At 36.2% G+C, this 25,887-nt stretch overlaps 1 protein-coding gene across 3 annotated transcripts in view; it reads right to left on the bottom strand.

Annotated features, from left to right (window-relative positions):
- The window catches only part of LOC125058326, a 109,444-nt gene extending 86,143 nt beyond the window's left edge, over positions 1-23,301 (bottom strand). For all 3 annotated transcript variants that reach the window (XM_047662392.1, XM_047662390.1, XM_047662393.1), the window contains exons 1-2: positions 23,187-23,301; positions 1,157-1,502 (exon numbers count right to left, since the gene is read on the bottom strand). In XM_047662392.1, the coding sequence (XP_047518348.1) occupies positions 1,157-1,494 (338 nt within the window). In that variant the 5' untranslated portion in view covers positions 1,495-1,502; positions 23,187-23,301. The remainder of the gene's footprint in view (positions 1-1,156; positions 1,503-23,186) is intronic.
- Between the last annotated feature and the right edge of the window lie 2,586 nt (positions 23,302-25,887).

The raw sequence follows: 25,887 nt of genomic DNA, 5'->3' as shown, positions 1-25,887 counted from the left end.
CACTTAATTTTTTAATGACAGTCTCGGAAATTTTAAATTTGTATAAATATGAACAAGACTTAAAAATTAGTTTGCAAAGAAGTTTCACTTCTGACATGTGTACTTTGTACGCTCGCACTTTTTTCCTACTAGTGTTGCCTGGAAGAGATCGCTTGATCTATATATATAAAAATGAATTGCTGTTCGTTAGTCTCGCTAAAACTCGAGAACGGCTGGACCGATTTGGCTAATTATGATCTTAAAATGTTAGTGGAAGATCGGGGAAGGTTTAAACGATGGGAAACGTAAATAATAATTAAAGAAAAATACTAAAAACGACAATTGAATTTCCCAATACAAACTGTTCTTAGATGGAAAATTGGACGTCTTTTAAGAAATAAAAAATTGTCACTTGGTTGTCATTTACATATTTGTAGATTCTTTCAAAAATATGTGTTTCATAGTATTCGTATGTAGTCTGCTGTATGAGGGCCGACCTCTTTGGTCGGTTTTAAAAGTTTTGACACAAATATATGTTGGTGAAACAAAGTTCACGGGGTCATCTAGTCCCTTATAAATTAAATAAAAATTAAAAATTAAATTAATTCGACGTTCACCGAGATGCTTATTTAATGAAACGTATTTTATATTTAATTTAATATGTCAATAAATAAAATCCATATGGGTTGCCTAGCAAATTTCAGTCCAGAGTATTTTAATTAATATTTAAAAAAAAATATTTTTTTAAACATTTCACCGGTATGATTATTAGATAAATTCTATACCAATCGAAAGTATGAAGCCCATAGAATATGCAAACGTTAGGTTGTTTTTAATCAATTAATTATTTATGTGTATTATTTTTTATGTGACACTAAAGTATACATACATCTTTAGTAAAAAAGAAATTTATAGTGATACATATAAAATACTACCCTGATTAAAAATATTGATTGAAAGAAATTAAAAAAATTTACTACATGCAAATTATAAAAAAAAATATTTTTTTAAATATTAATTAAACATACTCTGGACTGAAATTTGCTAGGCAACCCATATGGATTATATTTATTGACATATTAAATTAAATATAAAATACGTTTCATTAAATAAGCATCTCGGTGAAGGTCGTTGTATATCGGGATCTTATACTATAAGTACGTAAATAAATACATACCCATTTGCACCAACAAAAGTCTCCTTCGCGGTGATACCATTGAAATGTATCCGATTTTCCACCTCGCCATCAATCAATACGTCTTTCATAACAAAATTCAACACATCTTTATTTAAATTACGCCTCAAATAGCGAATATCACTTAAGACCCGTCTATCTATACGCTTATCTGTGTGCCTGTCAGTGTCAACGTCAATGTCAATGTCAACGTCAGTGTCAACGTCACAACTGGTCGATCCGAGGAGTAAAAGGATCAGAATGGGTGTGCTGAACAGTTTCTTCCATGAGACGAGTTTTGGTGTCGTCTTTTTCTTCGCTTTCGGCGATTTTAGCTCCATTTTGAAACCTGAAACAATACCATTTTTATTTAATTAGCCGTTTATGTATTACGTAAGCACAATAGGGGCGAGGGGGGGGGGTCTTTGGTGAATACGTCAATAGTAATTATTTACTTTTTTACACATATTTCCCACACATTGTCTATGCTTGAAATGCATTTTTGAGGATTCGTACAAAAAATTAATTATGTACTATTAATTTTGAGAGCTTTGCTTACTTTTGCTGATAAGAGGAGGGGTGGGGGGATAAATTTCAATTAATCTGCATACGTAATTAAGTGATGCCCATGGACACATTCAATGCCATAGGGTCTTTTAAGAATTGGTCCGCTATTGAAGGATCCTAAGTCGATATGGTTCGGAAATACCTACCGCCTATGGACGCTCAATGCAGGAGGGCTCGCAAGTGCGTTGCCGGCCTTAAAATAATTGGTACGATATTGAAGGACCCTAAGTCGAATTGGTTCGGAAATATGTACCGCCTATAGACGCTCAATGTAAGAGGGCTCGCAAGTGCGTTGCTGGCCTTTTAAGAATAATTGGTACGTTCTCTTCTTAAAGTCCATTTTTTTTCGGAAATAGCTACCGTCTATGGACGCTCAATGTAAGAGGGCTCGCAAGTGCGTTGCCGGGCTTTAAAAAATTGGTAAGCTCTCTTCTTAAAGTCGAATTTGGCGCCGTCCGGTAATTGGCGCTTGCTCTGTTTTATCGACAAGTTCCATTGTCTGTCATGGCGTAGTGTTTATTTAAACCAAAATAATGATTTCTATACGAGAAAACACGTTCCAATGTGATAAAAAACATAGTGTTTATTGTAAAATATAATGATTAGTACATATTATATCGTTTCGATTGGAAGTGACAATTAAAACGTTCCTCAAAGTGCTCGAAAAAAATTATTACGCCAAAGAAGTTAACTTCTAACGCGTGTACACACACGTTTTTCTATATAAGAAAGGAAGAGTTATGAGATGCCTATATTACTAGCGACCCGCCCCAGCTTCGCACGGGTGCAATGCTGATACTAAATTCAAAGTTCTATGACTATGTGCTAAGTCGTACCCGCAATTTTTAAATCTGTAATATCTTCGAAAATATTCATTTAAATCATATGCTGTAAAGGGCCATATAGATCTATATTAAATCAACAATGTATTTAAGTTATTTAATTGGATAAGGATTAATGCTGTATTGGTTAAAATCGCTTCGAAAATTAGCCATTATATGTCGTAAAAAGTGAATGACAAAAAAATTTTATTATGGGATATCCATGAGATAGACATATACCATCGAGGAGTTTTCTGTAAGTAGACCTTTTCAATGTGTACAATACTTAGTACATTATTTTGATAAATCTCGTAGGGTTCGCAATGTAAGCGGAAAAAAAATAATGATTTACGATTTACGACATCACATTAGAAACCTCAAAAATAACAGTATTTCTCCACTATTTAATGGATGTTATACATATAAACCTTTCTCTTCAATCACTCTATCTATTAAAAAAAACCGCATCAAAATCCATTGCGTAGTTTTATAGATTTAAGCATACATAGGGATATAGGGACAGAGAAAGCGACTTGGTTTAAAGGCCGATTTACATTATCTTAGTGTTTAGGAGAGTGCTTTAGGATAGTACTTTAGTTGAAAGATGTAAACGAACGAACGTTAAAAACGTTAAGAACGTTAAAAACAATTTATACAAAAACAAACCGGCTAGGCATTCGGCATACACTGCCTTAAAAGAAGCTATTTTGTTTATTATTTATATTTAGTTTATTTATTTCGAATAAAATCTCGTCTTCTATTTGTTCCATAACTACAGTTAGTATTTTGCGTAGAATAGAGGCGTATTTGCCGACGTCGTTGCGCGTTCATTGTGGCGCTGTAATGATACTCTACTGGAAGAAATGTAAACGTTCACTCGCAACGCACTAAAGCACTAAAGAACTTGCCTTTCAAGTTGTACTAAAGCACTCTCCTAAACACTAAGATAATGTAAATCGGCCTTTATACTATGTAGTTAGAACGAACGCGTCCCGTCCACCGCCATTTTGTTTTACGTTTGCATTAAAATTAAAAGCGTCATCAATTTTGTTTGTTTTCACGATTGAATTACAATCAGAATTCAATTTCGCTGACAAATAATTCTTACGAGTGTATTCATTACATAATATATTATTGACTGAACATTGTCAGCGACTTTATAAATGAACTAGCTGGTGCCCGCGACTGCGTCTGCGCAGGATTAATAATGTGTCAAAATGATGCAGCGTGCATATATTTTATCTACTTTAAATACCAGAAGCGACAAAAGTATCTATTTTCATTTAGGAATTAATTTATTACTACCAAATGTGCATTTGAATAAATTATCAATTTTTATTGTAGTTATGGTTCACTATTTTGGCTATAATGGCTCACACATAAGATATAGATATATACTGTGGCGGGCTTTTTTGTAGGACTATTTAAGATAAACATTTCCATCATACATTACATATGTGTAACTCTAGCGGTTTTGGCAGCGCACGCAAGAATAGCTCGCAGATGGTAGATTTTTTCTACTAACGCCCGAACCCAATAACCTATCTCAATCCATAATCCACCAACTGTGATAGTAATCTTAATCCAAATGTTGTAACAAGTGTGCCATTAACCAATCTACGGATTGTAATAGCCATCTGTCGATACAAGCTATCCATGGGAGGTCGTATCGGTGTCTGTGGACAGACCTTTGTATGAAAATGACAGTTGACGAAAGCTCGATTTCAACAGATTTTAACTTACACCAGTTTTTTTAAAAATTCAAAAACTGTTTGTTATGTTTTAAACATACACATGTATATTTTAGTGTTATTTGTACGGTTTTATTTACTTTATTTGGTTTACATTGATTATCAAATATGAGTAAAAACTCGGTAAAATGGAACGACAAAGAGCATTTTATCCGTCGCCAAAAATGGATTGTCTCCGTAGGGTTTGGTTATTAGGATGCAGATAGGAAATCGATCGACTTGTAGGGTCTGATCTTAGATTGTTTTCAATCTGAGATTGTGGATTAATTATTGGGTTCGAGCGTATAGCAACAGTAAGTCAATGTCTTTTAAGTTTCACACTAGTACTCGACCTCCGACGTAGTGAAGACCTCCAGATTCTTCCATTTGTCTCTTGTTGCAACAATTTTCCAGTTTTTTCCCGCTCTCTCTTTTATTTCATCTTCCCAAGTCTTGGTGGGCAATTTAAAAAGTTATTTATAATTAAACTATTATTAGTAGTCAATTATTAATCTTACCGTGCCGTATCTTTCCAGCCAGTCGACTGAGAAATGTGTCTTCGTAGGGTTTGGTTATTGGGATGCAGATAGGAGATCGATCGACTGTCACGGTCTGATCTCAGATTGTGGATTGATTATTGGGTTCGGGCGTTACTTGATTTTGGACAATAATTTCGTACCGGAGGTTTACGTAGAGTAAATAAATTAATTGATAACACCTATCGGAGAATTCTTATGACGTCAAGATAAGGATTGAGTGACGTTTTTCCTGATAGCAACATTAAAGATTGAGTAATAGGTGAAGCGGCTGTGAAAAGTTCGATGACGTCATTCTCTGAAACGCGGTATCGAAACAATTCCCGCTGAGTATATATGTTAACGTAAAATTGTAAACACCGTTATATTGTAATCTATCTCGCGAGATTATAAACTGTTGAAAGATTGTGAACCTCAGCGTACTGCTTACAATTTAACGTATTATTATTCGGTAGTTATATGAAATTGTTGGAAAGTAAAATTAATCTGTAATTGACCAAAGAAGTTTGAATGATAACTAAGTTAGTGTAGTACAATCTACCGAATACCGATAACCGATAACCGATAGATTACAATCTAACGGTTTTTACAATTTTGCGTTAACATATATATATGATTACATTCTCTTTATTAAAAGTACTATGAAAATTCCTAAAAATAGGTTAAGTGCCTCTTTACTTGCGAATAGCTTCACACTAGACATCCTGTATAATGTAAGCTATCAGATAGATAGTACATAGTTATGTAATCATAAAACCATTCATCAAATATCAAAAATTAACAAATCATAAAATAATTTAGTTAGAATATTAGATTTTTGTATTTTTATTTAAATGTTTATTTTTAAAAACTATAATCGTAAGTCCATGTGAATAAATTATAATTGGTTTTAATTATAATTTGCATGTTTATAAAATATTTATTTTAATAATAATAATACAATCGATCAGCGTTACGTACCTATATATATAATATACACTTCAACTGGTCGAAAATCAATCAGAGATTTCTCCTTGTCCCCAACACCGGATATGACACCACTGTATTACAGGGGAAGATGAGGATTGAGGAGCAAATCCATCACCGTTCCTGGCAGTGTTACCAACTCTACCAACTTTTAGGTAGATCTACCAACTTTTTAGGTAAATCTACCAACTTGTAGGTAGATCTACCAAATTTTTAGGTAAATCTACCAACTTGTAGGTAGATCTACCAACTTTTTAGGTAAATCTACCAACTTGTAGGTAGATCTACCAACTTTTTAGGTAAATCTACCAACTTGTAGGTAGATCTACCAAATTTTTAGGTAAATCTACCAACTTGTAGGTAGATCTACCAACTTTTTAGGTAAATCTACCAACTTGTAGGTAGATCTACCAACTTTTTAGGTAAATCTACCAACTTTTAGGTAGATCTACCAACTTTTAGGAAGATCTACCAACTTTTTAGGTAAATCTACCAACTTGTAGGTAGATCTACCAAATTTTTAGGTAAATCTACCAACTTGTAGGTAGATCTACCAACTTTTTAGGTAAATCTACCAACTTGTAGGTAGATCTACCAACTTTTTAGGTAAATCTACCAACTTGTAGGTAGATCTACCAAATTTTTAGGTAAATCTACCAACTTGTAGGTAGATCTACCAACTTTTTAGGTAAATCTACCAACTTGTAGGTAGATCTACCAACTTTTTAGGTAAATCTACCAACTTGTAGGTAGATCTACCAACTTTTTAGGTAAATCTACCAACTTTTAGGTAGATCTACCAACTTTTAGGTAGATCTACCAACTTTTTAGGTAAATCTACCAACTTGTAGGTAGATCTACCAACTTTTTAGGTAAATCTACCAACTTTTAGGTAGATCTACCAACTTTTTAGGTAAATCTACCAACTTGTAGGTAGATCTACCAACTTTTTAGGTAAATCTACCAACTTTTAGGATTTTTCTCAACCAGAATATGCAGGTTGGATTAAGCATTTCAGTTTCCGGCCCCCATTGTCAAGTAAATTATGTTAGATTGATCTCTTCATAACACGCTTTGATTGTTTTATGAATATTGTCAATTTTTAGTTAATATTCATTTATAATAAATACTATTAGTGATTACTTTTTTACGAAAAAAAAAATGATTTGACATCTTAGGGTAGGATTTTATATAAAACTCGAAATTATATTTATTTATTTACACTTCGTTGCAAATAAAAGAAACACAATACATAAAAATTATAAGGGATGCAACGGGCGGCCTTATCGCTTATAAGCGATCTCTTCCAGGCAACCCTAGTTAAGAGAAAAACTAAAACAAAGAAACATGATGCGTGCGAGAAGTACAGAATCCTTAATCTAAAGTAATACAAAAAAAATATTAATAACAAACTTAAAAGCTAATCTTACAAATACATGAACAGCGAATAGTGATGTAAAAGGAAACATAAGAATTAATATAGTTGGTAGATCTACCTACTTTTCGAATTGAAGATGGTTGGAAACTACCAACTTTTGAAATTGTATGTACCTACTCGATAAAATTCGAGTTGGTAACACTAGTTCCTGGTGCCAAGAATAGCACTAGGGCTTAAGGCCGATTTACTTTATCTTAGTGTTTAGGAGAGTGCTTTAGGATAGTACTTTAGTTGAAACATGTAAACGCTACTTGCTTTAGTAAACGCTACGCTAAAGAACTTGCCTTTCAAGTTGTACTAAAGCACGCTCCTAAACACTAAGATAATGTAAATCGGCCATTACCCGCGAGACTCGGACCTCGGCTTGGGCCGCCGCGGTGGTCAATTTCCTGATGGGCAGGTCTGAAGCTAGCTATCTAAGTTAATATTATATTTATTTATTTTATTATAAGTAATATTACAGCTAACTAGACAGTACAGAAAGCCAAAACAGATTACATAGATAAACAATATTTCAACGAAAAATAAAACAAATAAACGCATCAATAGAAAAAACTATTTACAGAAAACTGAAATTTAATATTTAAAACAACAAATAATACTAAATATTTCGAATCACTACCTAAACAAAATTAGAGTCTTCCCGCCTCTTCAAATATTTTCTCACATCTTCTTTGGTGAGGTGGAAAATATCAATATCCTCATAATTAGTGTCATAGATAAAACCCGAAACATTGGTGAATGAAAAAGGTAAACAAACGTTTTGTATTATAATATTAATTTAGATAATTAAAGAAATAAAGTATTTTCGCGATATTTTCCTGTTATTCACGGGTCACATTTTCAGTGTATGTTTCATTTGAATAATTATTTAATTATTATAAAGGCAAAGATTAGCAAGAACGGAGAAAAATCCTGTCGAAAGAAGAATAAAACTTACAGATGGACAGGTCATACATCAGTTCAGGATCAAAGATGGTCACTGGAAACAACAGCTGGTAATTTTTTTACGGATGAAACGCAATAGTAATAATATTAGCGTCACGAAGATATGCAGCGTTTTTGTCGAAGAAAATGGAGAGTGCGATTGAGACCGATTGAAAGAGTGAGATAGGGCGAACGTAGCATGAAGCAATTAGCCATGGAGCGAGAGGTGGGAGAGAGCTACAGTGAGAAAGATTGAGAGAGAGAGAGTAAAATTACACGCTATTGGTTGATGTATTCGTTTAGTAGTTACATATTAGAACTTTAGATGGCAATTCTGTCGCATAACGTCTTGTGCAGATTAAGCAGATATGTAAACACAGATTTTTTATTTATTTATATTATCACTAGTGGACCCGACAGACGTTGTCCTGCATGATATTTCAAGCAATTAGTAAAGCAAAGTATGAAAGTACCGACTGCAGCGCCATCTCGCGGGCTGATTTCTGAATCTAAACCATTCCCAGATCCCCTTGAACACACACAAAAAATTTCATCAAAATCGGTCCAGTCGTTTGAGAGAAGTTCAGTGACATACACACTCACAGAAGAATTATATATATAAAGATTATCACGTATACAGTGTGTATAGTGTGAATATAGATATACAAATACATGGAGTGATCATATACTGGTACATGATCATCTATTGGGGCTTTTACCTTAGTAATAATTTACAAAGAAGTTTCACTTCTGACATGTGTACTTTGTACGCACTTTTTTTATTTCTGTCACATTGTATCTTACGAATGGCCTAAACATTAGCAAGACAGTTTATTAAATGATACAAACGCTACGGGTGATCTTTCAGGCCGCTAGTTAAACGGCGCTGTTTAGTTAAAAGGCTAGGCTGTTAATTGAACGGCTAATCAAGCAGAGAAGTCTTGGCCTAGTGGCTTCAGCGTGCGACTCTCATACCTGAGGTCATAGGTTCGATCCCCAGCTTTGCACCAATGGAGTTTCGTTCTATATGCGCATTTAACATTCGTTCGAACGAAGGAAAACTTCGTGAGGAAACCGACATTGATGGCTGATCACCTACTTGCATATTACCAAATGATCAAACTCAAACTCAAAATATCTTTATTCATATAGGTAAACAAGTACACTTATGAATCGTCAAAAATAAGTTAAATTAACAATTGTAAATTTACATTTACTACCAGTTCGCAAGTCAAGGGCGTAGAGCGGGTAAGAACAACTGGTAAGAAACCTTCCGCCACTCTTTTTAATCGCCAAGTATTGTCATACAAATTGTTTGAACTGGAGCAAATCAATCCCAAGGATTAGGATTATTTAAGTATCTATCATGAAACAGGCACAGAAATCTGAGGCCCAGACCTAAAAAGGTTGTAGCGCCATTATTTTATTTTTATTTGTTTAGTGTTGATATATTTTTTCATAGTCAATTAATTCCAAACAATGATTATAAAAATACTTTTAAAATTACTTGAATACCAACTATAATTTGATTTAATAATTAAATTATTTTAATAAATACAATTATTTAATATTTGTCGTTTTCTTCAATCATATTTTATTTATGACGAATAATTCATTATTTATTTTATAAACTATACATTAGACATGAAGTATTTTTCGTGTATATATACTAGTACATAATATATATATGTACTAGCGGATCCGACTATATTATTAAATAATTATTATAATCTAATAATGTAAATCATTCTCGACCTTACTCGAACAAAAAAATCATCAAAATCTGTCCAGCCGTTTACGAGTTTAATTACGAACACATGCACGGATGATTTATAATATATATATACCAGCTGTTTATTTGCTGTATAGATTAATAACCTAGATACCCACTGCAGCGCCATCTGCAGGACGAAACCCAAATGCATACAAAATCAAAAATCATTCAAATCGCTCCAGCCGTTTAAGAGGAGTTCAGTGATATACACACATGTACAGTGGATATATATAAAGATCAGGTAGGACTAGAGTTTGATTCCAGTGGGAACTGTATCTCTGAACTCGTAATAACTGTTAATTAAGATAATTTGTTTATTATTCTTTAGTTTAATTATCTTAATTTATCTTAATTTAAAATGTTTGTTTGTTTGTTTCTCTTTTTTTTCATCACTAACTATGGTGATTTAAAAGTGACTGAGAGACAGTTTATCATCCGTTCTACTACCTTTCTACGAAGTTATACTTCTTTTGGCGCGTTAGGGAAAAGTTGAGAGTAATTTTTTACGATGCGCGCGCACACCTTCCCAATAAACCAACACCCTGAAGTTAGCTATAGTCAACATTATAGTTTTTCTACAAACGTACAATTTTTGAAAATATTTTTTTTTAATATTTTATACACACGTTTTCTTTCTTTTTTTTTAATGCATTTCGCATAGAACCGCTGCGCGGAATGCAGTAACAGCAGAACGTTCATAAGTGTACATTGGGTTACCTATATGATTAAATGATTTTTACTTTGACTTTAGGCCCGTTCGGGGCAAATGCCCCCTTCGGGTGGTGTCTTTGTTCCCGACGTACTAATACAGGGCGGTACGGGGGCTGGCTGTATAGCCCTTAATGGCAGCAGCGCGCCGGGAGATGTGGCCTCTACTCGCTGTGCCGATGGGATGGTTCTTCCCAGGTGAAGACCTAGGTAGGTATATATATGTCGGAGATTGAACACGCCATAATAATTGTGTCCGGACACCACGATGAATTGTTGAAGATAATGACGACATAAATTGGTTTGTTGGCATCAGCCATTTACTTTCGACATTAAAGTCCACTTTTTAAAGGCTTGTGATTGGTTCGGCCGCTAATAATAATAATAATTATTGACTTTAATTAATAATAATAATAATGACTATGGAGTCATTATTATTATCGACCATTGAATAGTCGTTAATTTATAGATCTAGCAACATTGACAAATAGACCATTCGTATTAACGGCTTCGTAATTTGACTTTGACATTAATAAATGACAATGACAGCTGACACTAACACCATTTCTTCAATATAAATAATAAAGACTACAGACTATCAAATAGTCCTTAATTTGCAGATCCATTAATATTGGTAAATAAAATAAACAATATAACGGTTTTGACTTTTGAACTAATTTTACCCCGATATTACCAAATGATGATGAATGACAATAGCAGCTGATCAACACCATTCCTTAAACATAAATAAATGTTGAATTAAATATCAATCTTTATATGTTTACCGTTCTTTGCTTTTGTTACACACTCCCTCTAGAGGGGTGTGTTTAAGCCCGTTCGGGGCTATGCCCCCTTCGGGTGGTGTGACTTCTCGCGCCCTGCTAATACAGGGCGGTACGGGGTCGAGGTTTCTCCTCTTGGTAGGGGCTGCAGCGCGCAAGGAGACGTTGGCCTCAACTCGCTGCGCGCAGCCGATGGGGTCTATTCCGGGGTGTCAATCCGGTGGTTTGGGGCCAAGGAGTATTCTCGACTTGGCCCTGGTGTCTCAATGGTTGGTATCGGGCAGCTACGCGGCTCGCGGTCAAGCTCCGCCGGGTGAGACCCCCGGTGGCCCCGGGGGAGGCCCAGCGAGGCGACCAGCGGTCGTAGCCGCGGTTGCTGCCCTGGTGTCACGTCCGGTGGTTGAGGTATCCGCGGAGAATAGCTCACGCGGATACCTGTATTTGTCTGGTGGCCTGGAGTGCCACGGCGCGATGTCCTTGAGGTGGGGATGTTGAGAGGCGTCCGCTCGATCAAACATCCCCTTGGCGAGCCGTGCGACGAACTCGTCGATTGACTCCATCCTCAAGTCCCGCGCTATGGTGGTGTTCCTAACGTAGCGGGGGGCCCCCACTGCGCGTCGTAGGTTGATGTTTTGTACGGCGCGCAGTCTCTGGCGGTGGGTCTCCTTTGTGTAGGAGTACCACGCCGGTGCCGCGTACGTTAGGTGTGGGCGCACGTACAGTTTGTAGAGCGCGAGCTTGATTCGGAGGGGTAAGTTGCCGTAGAGTAGGGGGTAGAGCGCGTACGACGCACCCTTGGCTCTCCCTACTGCCCTGTTGACATGGTGCCGCATTGTGAGTCGCCGGTCTATGGTGACCCCTAAATATGTGACCGGCGTCTTCCACGGCACGTCCTGATCCAGGAATCTCAGGGGCGGCGGCAACTTACTCTGGCCAAAGGCAATCGCCTGTGTCTTGTTAGGGTTGGCGGCTAATCTCCACTTTTCTAGCCACTCTGGCAGGAGGTCCAGAGCGCGTTGGAGCTTAACCGCAGCGTGCTTTATGTTTAGGGATGTGGCCACGTACGCCGTATCGTCTGCGTAGAGGGCCAAGGTGCACCCTTCTGGGCACGGGACGTCGTCAGTATACGTGGCATACAAGATTGGAGACAGCACGCTGCCTTGTGGTACACCCGCCGTGATAGGTCGCGGTCTCGACGCAGCCTCTCCCGTCGCTACGAAAAACGTGCGATCAGTGAGAAAGGCGCGGAGCACGGCGACTATGCGGCGGGGCAGTGGAGACTCGGCGAGCTTCAACACGAGGCCATCGTGCCAGACACGGTCGAAGGCCTTTTCCATGTCCAGCATGACGGCTGCGGCCGCGTTCTTCTTGTTCAGGGCCGTGGCTGCAGTGAAGAGCACCTTCGTCAGCTGCAACGTCGTGCTGTGCTCGCCGCGGAAGCCAAACTGTTCGGGCCTTGGCTGCAGGTAAAGTTGGATCCTCTGCAGCAGCAGCCTCTCGAACAGCTTCGACTGCGTCGAGAGCAGAGTGATGGGCCGGTAGCTCTCAGGTCGGGTAGAGTCCTTCCCGGGCTTCGGTATTAGGATCACCTTGCCCTCTTTCCAGGTCTTCGGGAAGTGGAGGGTCCGGAGGATTCCCGTGAAAAGGCGCGCCAGCGCGACAATCCACCTCATCGGTAGATGGCGCAGCGCCTGGTGGGTGATGCCATCCAGTCCTGGGGCCTTCTTCAGCGGCAGTCTTCGGATCGTCTTCCGCACTTGCGATGGCGAGAAGAAGATCCCGGCTTCGTCAGGTGGGATCGGGCTCGACAACCGGGCCTCGACAGCGCTCTCTACCTCAGCCACACGCGCAGGGGATGTCGCGGTGTTCGGCGAGAATTGGCGCTGGAGGTGTTCGGCGAAGATTTCGGCCCGATCGGTGTCATTGTAGGTGATGACGCCGTTGCTGTCATACAGTGGACGCTTCGGCTCTGGAGTCCGGTAGAGACGGCGGCATAATTGGAAGAGGCGAGTAGGCTCTGTAGTGGCCTCTCCCAGAGAGTGCTCCCACGTGCGCCGCGCGTGTGTCGCCAGTTCGGCCTTGACACGCTCGGCGAGGCGGTTCAGCTGCGTCTTCAGCACTGGGCAGCGATTGCGCTGCCACTGCCTCCTGAGTGCGCGCTTCTGTTTTATCAGTCTTTGCACGTGGGGAGCGAGGTCTGGGCGTATGACCTCCGGCGGACGCGTCGTGGTAGCTTCCGCCAGAGCCGCCTGGAGTTGCCGCGTCATGGACTCCGCCATGTCGTCAACGGCGCCTGGTGTCATGTCCGGTGGGCCGGGTGCAGGGGTGTCTCCAATGATGGACTCGAAGGCGTTCCAGTCGGTGACCCTGCAGGTGCGCGCAGGCGGGGATGGTGCCCCCGCGACAATGCACAGCACTGGCTGGTGGTCCGACTGGAATTCGTCCATCAGTACCTCCTGCGCCAGGTGGAGGCCAGGCCGGTTGTGTACCACCAAGTCTATGATGTCCGGCCTGTGGGTGTCTATCCTTGGGTAGTGTGTCGCGTCTTCTGGCCCGCACACGGTGTAACCTCGGGTCTCGGCGTATTGTAGAAGTCGAATCCCCCGCGGGCTGTTGGAGTGCGAGTGCCAGCTGATGTGCTTGGCATTCCAGTCGCCCGCGAGGATTGTTGGCCTCTGTTTGAGCGTGGCCTCCAATTCGGCCGGGATGAAGTTAGAGCCAGGGGGAGCGTAGATGGCCAACACTTCTGTGGGCTGGCCACCCAGTTCCAGCTCTACCCCTAGCGTCAGGATGCCAGTGTGATTTGTGGCCTGGATGGCACGATGAGGAATCCTCCTTCTAATCAGTACCGCCAGGCCACGTATGGGCGCCCCGGTGATCGCCTGGTGCTCTTCGCGGTAGACGAAGTAGCCCGCAGCACTCAGGCGGTCGGTGGAGCGCAAGTGTGTTTCGGAGATGAGCGCCACATCCACGTCTTGGGTACGCAAGAATCTTTATATGTTTGTAAAAATATAATCATTATATATGAATTTGCGCCCACATATACTTAGTAGCAAACACTTCGATAGCGCGTTTCAGGGTATGACGTCATCGCAGTGATTTGTAAACGCTGCTACAATTTCAAATCGTTACCTCAACCTATATACAATAAAACGAGTTAAAACAAAAGATTGCGTAATTGAAGAATTTTAATTGAATTGCTATGCCACACAATTCTGAACCCAGAGTCAGGAGGTTCAGAATCGAAAGCCAAATTCAAATTTTTGACGTACGTCCCGAATGTCAAATTTGACATTGACATACTGCCCTGCGATTCTGTAACTCACTTCACGAACTCACACAGCGGTTTTCGCATCGGCGGTCGCTCTCAAATCAGTCGTGAAGCAGTCATTTTATGATTTGGCATTCTAATAAACAATAAATAAACTACAAGCTCCCACCTTTTCAGAATGCCAAATTATAAAATGACTGCTTCACGGCTGATTTCAGAGCGACCGCCGATGCGAAAAACGCTGTGTGAGTTCGAAAAGTGAGTTACAGAATCGCAGGGCTGGGCTCTGGCATTGAGTGTCCATAAGCTTATCACTTAACATCAGATTGTTGTCAACGTGTTCTAAACAAAAAAATTACCAGGTTTACTATAATACTTAAACATCTTTTTCTTTCTGTCAATTAACCAACTTTTTAACCGACTTTAAAGCTGAAGGAAGATTCAATTTCGACGTGTATTTTTCTTTATCACGTCTGGACTCTAAGAGTGAGATTATATATCTAGATCTATACATTAACGTCAATTCAATGGTCGATAATAATAGTGATTCCATTGCCATTATTAATTAATTAGCACTTTAAACCTTTAAAACAATAATAATGAAGCTCCTTAATAAAAAGATCTTAAGACGGGCGGATCTTAACCTTTTTAGGTCTGGGCCTCAGATTTCTGTTAATCTAATAGGCAAATCAATCAGACACACGCCGTCGACTTTTTGGGTCTAAGACAAGCCGGTTTCCTCTCGATATTTTCCTTCGTACAAGCGATTGTTAAATGCGCACATAGTAAATCCATTGGTACAGCTAGGGATCGAACCTACGACCTCAGGGATGAGAGTTGCACACTGAAGCCACTAGGCCAACAATGCTCTAATCGCTAACAAGCGATATCTTCCAGGCAACTAAAAAACAAGAAATATTTTGTGTCAAGTGCAAGAAGTGTATAACCAAATCAACAAAAATAAAAATACAAGTAACATTGAAAAATTATAGATTTACCAAACCTAAAATAATAATAAAATTAACTCAAGTTTATTGTCAGAGCATAAAATATTTTAAACCTGCGCCATCTGTGAACAGCATTAGCTAACTCGTTATATCGGCGTTTTTACATGTTTTTGATTATCTTAGGGGGCGTCCATAAATTACGTGAGGTGTTTTTTTTAAATTTTCGGTACCTATGGTGAGATGTCGTGAGATTTTATTCAACCCCCTCCCCCATCCCCCAATCTCACGTGAGATTTTTTTTAAATGTGGGTTTCTTACATAAAAGCGTAAGAAGATACTTTTGAATGCTATACATTCTCTTTAAAACTTGTTTTGCGAGTTTATTTTCAACACTTATAATTAAGCAAGGTTGAGTGAAGTATAAATCCCTTAAATTTAATTTAATAATTTAAATAGTAGTAATTTATACAAAAGGGGCTTTTCAACGTAAGCACTATGGGGGGGGGGGGTCTTTGGTGAATACGTCAACAGTAATTATTTACTTTTTTACACATATTTCCCACACATTGTCTATGCTTGAAATAAATGCATTTTCGAGGATTTCTACAAAAAATTAATACGTTTATGTACTGTTATTTTTGAGAGCTTTACTTACTTTTGCTGAAAAGAGGGGGGGGGGGATAAATTGCAGTAAATCTGCTTACGTAATACTTGAACGGTCAAAGTCTTATTGTACTTTTGTTATTGACTATTGGTACATAATTCTCTAATCCATGAGGTCGTAGGTTCGATCCCCGGCCGTGCAAAAAAATGTTGACTATAGCTAACTTCAGAGTGTCGGTTTTTTGTGACGGTGTGCGCGCAAATCGTAAAAATTTACACATCATTTTCCCTAACGCGCCAAAAGAAGTATAACTTCAAAAAGGTATTTAATACATTGAAAGTTTTATTTTACCGCATTATCTAGTTAATTAAAGTTTATTTAAATATCAGAAAAACTAAAATGTTGACTATAGCTTCAGGGTGTCGTTTTTTTGTGACGGTATGCGCGCGCATCGTAAAAATTTACTTTCATCATTTTAACACGCCAAAAGAAGTATAACTTCAAAAAGGTATTTAATGCATTGAAACTTTATTATACCGCATTATTTAGTTAATTAAAGTTTATTTAAATATCACAAAAACTAAAATGTTGACTATAGCTTCAGGGTGTCGTTTTTTTGTGACGGTATGCGTGCGCATCGTAAAAATTTACTCTCATCATTTTAACACGCCAAAAGAAGTATAACTTCAAAAAGGTAATAAATACATTGAAAGTTTTATTATACCGCATTATTTAGTTAATTAAAGTTTATTTAAATATCATAAAAACTAAAATGTTGACTATAGCTTCAGGGTGTCGTTTTTTTGTGACGGTATGCGCGCGCATCGTAAAAATTTACTCTCATCATTTTAACACGCCAAAACAAGTATAACTTCAAAAAGGTAATAAATACATTGAAAGTTTTATTATACCGCATTATTTAGTTAATTAAAGTTTATTTAAATATCACAAAAACTAAAATGTTGACTATAGCTTCAGGGTGTCGTTTTTTTGTGACGGTATGCGCGCGCATCGTAAAAATTTACTCTCATCATTTTAACACGCCAAAAGAAGTATAACTTCAAAAAGGTATTTAATACATTGAAAGTTTTAATATACCGCATTATTTAGTTAATTAAAGTTTATTTAAATATCACAAAAACTAAAATGTTGACTATAGCTTCAGGGTGTCGGTTTTTTGTGACGGTGTGCGCGCGCATCGTAAAAAATTACTAAAAAATTACACGCCAAAAGAAGTATAACATCAACAACGCTTTAGTTATAGACATTTCTGTCTGATTCACATTTAATCAAAGCTATCAATATGTTTATATATTAAAATAATTATTTTTTGTATTATCTTTTCAACTTTTGCCCCCGGATTGCGTCCAGTCATAATAATCAACTTGTATATCTATACTTAATATTATAAAGAGGAAAAATTAGATTTTTTTGTTTGTTTGAAATGAATAGGCTCCGAAACTACTGGACCGATTTCAAAAATTATTTCACCGTTGGCAAGCTACACTATTCCCGAGTGACATAGGCTATGTTTCATTTTCAAAAAAATAGGGATGCTTACTAAAACTTGAATAATCTAACCCAAGGTGTAAAAAAATAAACAAAAAACTTCCTTTAATCGCGTGCGCTGCGAAAACTATTAATGATAGAACAAAATGATGTATTACAATTTTTCAGGACACATCACTATCATCAATAAAAATGTCGACAGCACGTCTCTATCTTTTATAGTTACGTCACAATAAGCGTCCTTTTATTATAATTTTTTTTATTAAAATACCACCGCTAGAAAAGGCTCTTTATTCGTACCTAGGTATTGATCCTTATCAAAATAAATACCAATGTTTCACAAAAGCTACAATTTAATGGCATAACTACCAAAAAAGCATCGGTCGAGCCGTTTCGGAGGAGTATGGAAACGAACATTGCGACACGAGAATTTTATATATATAGAGATATTAGAACCATTGTTGTAGTATGAAAGTCAAATTTAATAATTAATTAAACGTATTCAGTGCAAAATTATAGAAAGTACTCCACCGATCTCATTATAAGTGGTGTGTTGACGCAGATTTAATTGACCTGTCGGTTATCACCAAATTACGACACATATATCTATCTATCTATCTATATACTTTAATGTTATGTTGTTAATGCTATGTCCGTATATTATAAAGCAGTTTTGGCCTAGTGGCTTCAGCGTCTCTCATACCTGAGGTCGTAGGTTCGATCTCCGTCTGTGCACCAATGGACTATCTATGTGTATCATTTAACATTAGCTCGAACGGTGAAGGAACACATAGTGAGGAAACCGACATGTCTTAGACCCAGTCGACGGCGTGTGTAAGGCACTGGAGGCTAATCACCTACTTGCTTATTAGATTTAAAAATCATCATGAAACAGATTCAGAAACCTGAAGACCTGAAGAGGTTGTAGCGTCACTGATTTATTTTTAATTTTATTTTTATGTCCGTTTTTATATATGTATGTACAGTAAATTTAAGTATTAGAAAAATTAGACATGGACATAATATTTATTAATAACAAAAACACATACATATAATAACAATTATTAAAAATATATACGAGTATATAAAGAGATATAAAAAAAAAAATTTTTTTTTCATTTTTCCCTTTCGGTTCGTTTCAAGTGTGTAATGCGTGTGTGCTGTGGTTGTAATTGGCCCTGGCTCAGCATTATGCTGAGGAGCAGACTGTTCCACAGCGCTGGTCATTCTGCCAGCAGCTAGTTTGCGCCTCAGTCGCAAAGAAAGAAAAGAAAAAAATAATTCTATACTAAACACTAATCTATATATATAAAAATTAAACCCGTTTTCCGTTGTCACGACATAACATGAAAACGGCTTGGCCGATTTGTCTTATTTTTTTTTATAATATTCCTTGAAGTACGAGGATGGTTCTTACGAAAACGTCTCAAAACAACACTTTTCTATATTCCCATACAAAATATTCGTAATAATACTTAATGGTAGCTGTACACACTCGGCGAGAGCCTCTAAGTATTTAAAAAAAATAAAGAATCGACTGTTAGGCGGTACGATGTTCGCCAGGCCAGCTAGTATTTTATATTTATGAAGTAAAAACTTTGGCATCGTTGTGATTTGAAAGTCGATGAAAATACTATATAAACTCTTCTTTAATAAAATCCCAGAGGCTCTTGTATCTATTCCTTTTAATAAATTTAAGAAATGTATAAAAGAAAAGCTGTGTAAAAAGGCTTACAATAAAGTTAACGATTATCTAGTTGATAAAAGGGCCTGGGAAAAGTGCTAGACAGGCTACTTCTAATTAATTTGCGATATTTGTTTTAAAATAAGTGTTGTTTGATGATTTGCTATTTTAAAAGAGTTTTTTACTCCGGCTTTTTCTCTCGGCCTACCCTCTGTCTTTGCCGATGAGTAGGGATGTTTACCGATTCAAATTTAATGACGTGGAATAAGTGATAGGTACCTGTATCTTATGTTCCATTATAAACATTTTTTTTTTAACTAAATTTTTTTGTCTGTCTCTTTTAACTGTCGCATTTTCGTTTCATTGACTTTCAAGCTTTATGTATTATTAGTTCTTATCAAAATTAAAAATTGATAATAAACTTAAAAATTAAAATAAAAAAATGATTTAAAGAAAAGTCTAATACTACATCTAGATATTGAAAAAAAGTCTAATTTATTTATTAATTATAAAAACTTTTTTGATTATTGTAGTTTTTATCAAAATTAATATTTAATTTAATTAGATTAAATTAAAATTACATTCGTTTCATTTTCTTAAAACCAACATTTTGTAGGTTTTACTTCTACCACGTGTGAATTGCACACATGTTTTTTTTTATAACAGGGCCATGGATGGACTCATGGGCACTCTCAATGCCAGAGGGCTCGCGAGTTCGTTGCCGGCCTTTTTCGAACGCTCTTTTCTTGAAGGACCCTAAGTCGAATTGGTTCGGAAATACTACAGTGGGTAGCTGGTTCCACATAGTGGTGGTGCGCGTACTAGCTGCCCCCGCGAATTTCGTTTCTCCTTAATGTGATTTGACTTAGCCTACCTATTCAGTACATACCAACATGGAACATTTTGCTATGCTACACCAGAGACTGTTCGGTTTTCTGGAATGAAAACTTTTTAGGTTTTTCTGTGAATTTTTCTCTATAAACCTCAGAGTTCAAGTCATAAGATTTTAATTAATAAATAAAAAATAAGGTTGATTGTAGAGGGTAGATGCAAATTAAGGGTTGTATGTATTTTTGTATGCTGTATTATTTAAAAATACAAAAAAATGTATCTAAAAAATAAAAATTTGAAAGATAGCCGATTCTCAGACTTACGGAATAAAAAATTTCATAACAATCGGTCATTTCGGAGGAGTATAAACAAACGTTGTGACACGAGAATTTTATACATATATTAGATATAATATATATAATAATATACGAATATTGGTATATATAGTTTATTAAATATATGTTTAAAATGTGCAATAAAGACATGATATGATCTTTTATCTTTTAATAGATAAGAGACCTTCACCTAATCAAAATATTTCGTATCAAAGTTAAAATATGTGTTGGTTTAGTTACGAGATTTTAATTAATAAATAAAAAATAAGGTTGATTGTAGAGGGTAGATGCAAATTAAGGGTTGTATGTATTTTTGTATGCTGTTTTATTTAAAAATACAAAAAAATGTATCTAAAAAATAAAAATTTGAAAGATAGTAGCCGATTCTCAGACTTACTGAATATGCATAAAAAATTTCATAAGAATCGGTCGAGTTTCGGAGGAGTATAAAAAACGTTGTGACACGAGAATTTTATATATTAGATATAATATATATAATAATATACGAATATTGGTATATATATTTGATTAAATATATGTTTAAAATGTGCAATAAAGACATGATATGATCTTTTATCTGTTGATAGATAAGAGACCTTCACATAATCAAAATATTTCATATCAAAGTTAAAATATGTGTTGGTTTAGTTACGAGATATTTGCGTAACTACATACGCAGAACGTCAGAACAAAAAAAAGGGTGCGTGTACTTATGTACGCGCGTAATAAGTTATACTTCTTTGGCATTATTAAAAATAGTTTTTGATTGCATGTAAATAATTAATTACAATTAAATAATCAAAGACTGGAAAAGGAGTCATTATAGTCACTTAAGTTCAGTTTACATTTGAAAAATTAAATAAATAAATATTAATTATTATAATTCTCTTACATTAAGTGTAACATAAATTCTATTATTATTCGAATGTTGTTTTTAAATTATGTCCAATGCCGTAGCATCTTCCGTGGGCAACTTCATTCTGTTAATTTTGTGTCACGGTGCGCGCGCATCGTAAAATCTCACTGTCATCTATATTTCATAACGCGCCTAAAGAAGTATAACTTCAAAAATATAAATCAGTGGCGCTACAACCTTTTTAGGTCTGGGCCTCAGATTTCTGTATGTTTCACGATCTGTTTATCTAATAGGCAAATCAATCAGCCTCCTGTGCCTGACACACGCCGTCGACTTTTTGGGTCTAAGGCAAGCCGGTTTCCTCTCGATATTTTCATTCGTACGAGCGAATGTTAAATGCGCTAAGAAAGTCCATTGGTGCACAGCCGGGGATCGAACCTACGACCTCAGGGATGAGAGTCGCACACTGAAGCCACTAGGCCAACACTGCTCTATCACATATTTTAAATAACATCTGACCTGAACCTCCACCAGTCGAAACACTGCCCGGCCTGTGGCTATTTTTTTAGTTCGCTGTTGGCCTGAAGGGCACAAACAAATTCGACATATCGTACTCATTCTTAAAAGGCAGGCAACACACTTGCGAGTGTCCATGGGCTATCACTTAACATCAGGTCAGCCTCAGCAGCTCAGGCTGTTTTGATGAGCATATCTTTTTTTTATTAGATGATTTATTAAAGAAATATTTAATTATAAATTTGATTTGACCGTGAAGCTATATGTTTTATAATTGTTAATTGGAAAAATAGGTCAAAGATTCACAATAAGACAATAGTGTAACATATATTAACATACAATGTTAAAATCGTACTTGCTTCCGTATAAAATAAACGTTTAATACTTAATTAACTGCTAAATTGAGACCATTTTTAAAACTATAAGTTCTAATTTAAAGCTATCGCCGCCCATGGGCACTAACAGTCAACTTCGCTCATTAATATCAAGGACATTTTTTTTATGGCTCTGGCACGGTTTGTGCATTAGCCAGCGTCAAGTATAAGATTTTTATAATTCATACTTTTTGCCTTAGAAATTCGACCGTGTCCTCCATGTACGGTTTAAGCACTCGCCCGGTACCGCACAACCCTCCCAAAGGCCGAGAACAAATTTAAATTAAATTAAAACTTGCCCTCGAACCGGGAATCGAACCCGGTACCCCTCACCTAGCTGCCACTTAATAAGACCGCTAGGCCATGAGGCATCAAGGACAGGTTAAAATGTAAATTTTTAATTTGACCGATAATTTTTACTTCGAATGTTATAAAAAATGTTTTAATATTTAAATATAGACGATTGTTGTCTATGGCTTTATAGAACTATTAATTAAGAATAATTGTGATCTTTTACGTAAGGTCAACTGTTTACAGAGCATACGCAACTCTGAAACGTAATTTTACCTTACTTATACCATTTTTATCCTCCGCTCCTATGATGGTTATATAAAATTCCTTGAGAAATGGGCTATCCGACGAATAATTATTCGATTCGCATCAATAGTATCCGATATACACGATAAATATGACAGAATGATGAGCTAAAGAGGCGAATTTTAAGTTTAATAAACGCCAAAACGCACCTTTACGCTTACATTAAAAATACAAAACGAACTGAATTAAAAAGTAATGTTTGACATTTTAAATGAACCATCACAGGTTATATAGTTTTAATACGGTATTGAAATCGTTACCTCAGATTAAAACACTTTCACATCACTTAAATCACTAAACACATCACTTTAATAAAGTTTCGTATTTCGCGCGGCAATTCTCGCGACGAGCGACGCGACCATACACTACGAACGATCAGGGCACACTGCTTGAAAAACCGTAACAAATATGGCACACTAATAAACGGTATGATTTATGGCTTACCTGAGTTGATTTAAATTAAACCTGTTATATATTTATAAAATAATATGATTAATGATAATGCACCGTTTTGGCTCTAGTACTATGTCTCTTTGCATAAACTAATTTCGCGACCGTATCAGCTGTTTAATATACAAACTCTATGTATGTCATATTTATGTTGATTATAATATTATGTATTAAAAATAAAACTTTTTTAACATAAACCCAAATTTAACATTGTTTATATTAGCAATGTGTGTGACTTCAAGTTATTTAATAATTTCACGTTTATTATAAAAAAAATTTTTTTTAACCAAATTTAACAGCTCCATTTTTTTTGTTATTACGAACTTGACTTACGTACTGTGTTTGTAACCATGGTTACCATTTTTTTCGTCGTAGCTTTGGATATTTGTATTTTAGTTAAATTGCTTAAGTACACGTCACTTTGACAACAACTGACATTTTAATAATGTCATAAACTACTTTAATCACTTTAAATGTTTTTTCAAATGCTTTTATTTACATAGTAAATTAATTACACCATAATCAGTTTCCTGAAATTAGGTTTAACTTACCTTAATGATGTATTATGGGATGATTTAATAAAAACCGGTTTAGCCGCTTATTCATGTATTTATTATAAATTGAAATAAGGATAAATGAAATATTTTCCTTAAATTGCACTGTTTTGTAAATAATATTGGTGTTTCATCAGTTAAATAATATTCTTACTTATACACACACACACAAATTTAACACACATTACAAATTCATAAACTAAGGAAGTTACATATATACAATAACCAATTGTATGTTTTCTTATAGTTTTACAAATACTACAATTCAAATTAACTACACCTATATTAAGAACATTTGTAATGGAGAATTAAGACGAAAACCACATTGTTCCCAGGAAATATTTGTTAAGTGGTTGACTAATGACGTCACGATAATTTAGTTATGGTAACTAATTTTATGTTTCTGTTGTTCATTTTTATTCGTGTCATTTGTCTATACATGGTTATGTGTAAATTAATAATTTTAACTATTAAATAAATATGCATTTTTCGTACACATTTTAAGTACGCATACCATATGTTTTTTATGTCATGTGCCGCGTTGCACCGGCCGTGCCAACGTGGTCATCGTATGATCTCGGTATTTCGTTATAAAAAGAAATGGCGCACTTTCACGCACACAGGTTCCACGTAAAAAATACCACTGCTATTTGACTATCACTAAGATAGTTCTATTAACTCAAAAACTACATTCATTTATCGCTTTCCAATGCTTCAGGACGATTTAGATATATTATTTGTGAAGATTTATATAAAATTCAGGAAATAATATTCATATAAATTCACCGACTCGGCCTATATTAATAGTATTAATTAATTAAGTTATTATGTTTACGCTGCTACAATATTTCCAAAATATTTAACATGTCCAGCCGTGCATTGTAATTGGAGGGAATGTAAAAAGACAAATACGATCGACTCTGATTGGTCAGCGCAACATTTAGTCCAATACGCGTCGTCACGCGAGATGACGCGTCATGTTACAACCAATCACAATCGAACGCAACGTCGTGTGTCATGCGCTCTGCTCTGTGCGTATAGCCAACTACGCGCTTTTGTCGCTAGATCAATCGGAATTATTTTTGTCAGCGCTGAAATATAAATCAAGCGCTATATTCTACCTATTGTTTTTCCTATTGAGAAACAAGAGCGCTAAATTCGCTTGTTACTTTGACGACACTAGTCATAGTTCGCGCTCTCATTTCTGAATCTCACCTATTTATGAATCAGCCCGGATGTTTAGGAGTTAATTTCTCACTAAACAGCAAATTTGGGCTAATATTTGATTAGCTTTTAATTAATAATGGCGCGAAAATTGCATTGGACTCGAAAACAAAACATATATAAAACATAAATTGAAATATATTAATAAATGAAATAAACGATAAAAATTGTGAAGTTGATATATTTCTAAATACTGAATCGATTTTTATGAAACTAAACCATCTCAATATGACTTTGTACGTGCTTTTTACGAACGCTACAACCATTTAGGTCTGGGCCTCAGATATCTGTTTTGTAATTCCTAATAGGCACCTAGTTTATTTTTACGATGTTTGGGTCTTTTTGAAGTGAAACTTCTTTAGGTGCATGAGGGTAAATTTTTTCGGATGAAACGTCACGAAGATATTGAGAGAGAGTTAGAAGGGCGACCTTATAGAAATTCTATTTTTAAAATTAAAATTTCGTAAAGAGAATTTATGAAATTTTAGTATTTTATATTTTATGCAAAATAATTTATTGAAATCTCAAATGATGAATAGTAAATTAAAGTGCCACGTGTTTTTATTATTTTAATGACAATTAAATTCATTAAATTCCCAACATATCTTCCTTTTCCCCTCCCTCTAAGTCTCGGAAATCTAAAGTTTTAGATTTAAACATGAACAAGACTCAAAAATTTGTTTGCTAAAGAAGTTTCATTTCTGATATGTGAACTTTGTAGGCACGCACTTTT

The sequence above is a fragment of the Pieris napi genome, chromosome 18 (genome assembly GCF_905475465.1).
Source record: "Pieris napi chromosome 18, ilPieNapi1.2, whole genome shotgun sequence".
In the NCBI taxonomy this organism is placed as follows: Eukaryota; Metazoa; Arthropoda; class Insecta; order Lepidoptera; family Pieridae; genus Pieris; species Pieris napi.
This window is presented reverse-complemented; position numbering and strand designations above follow the sequence as displayed.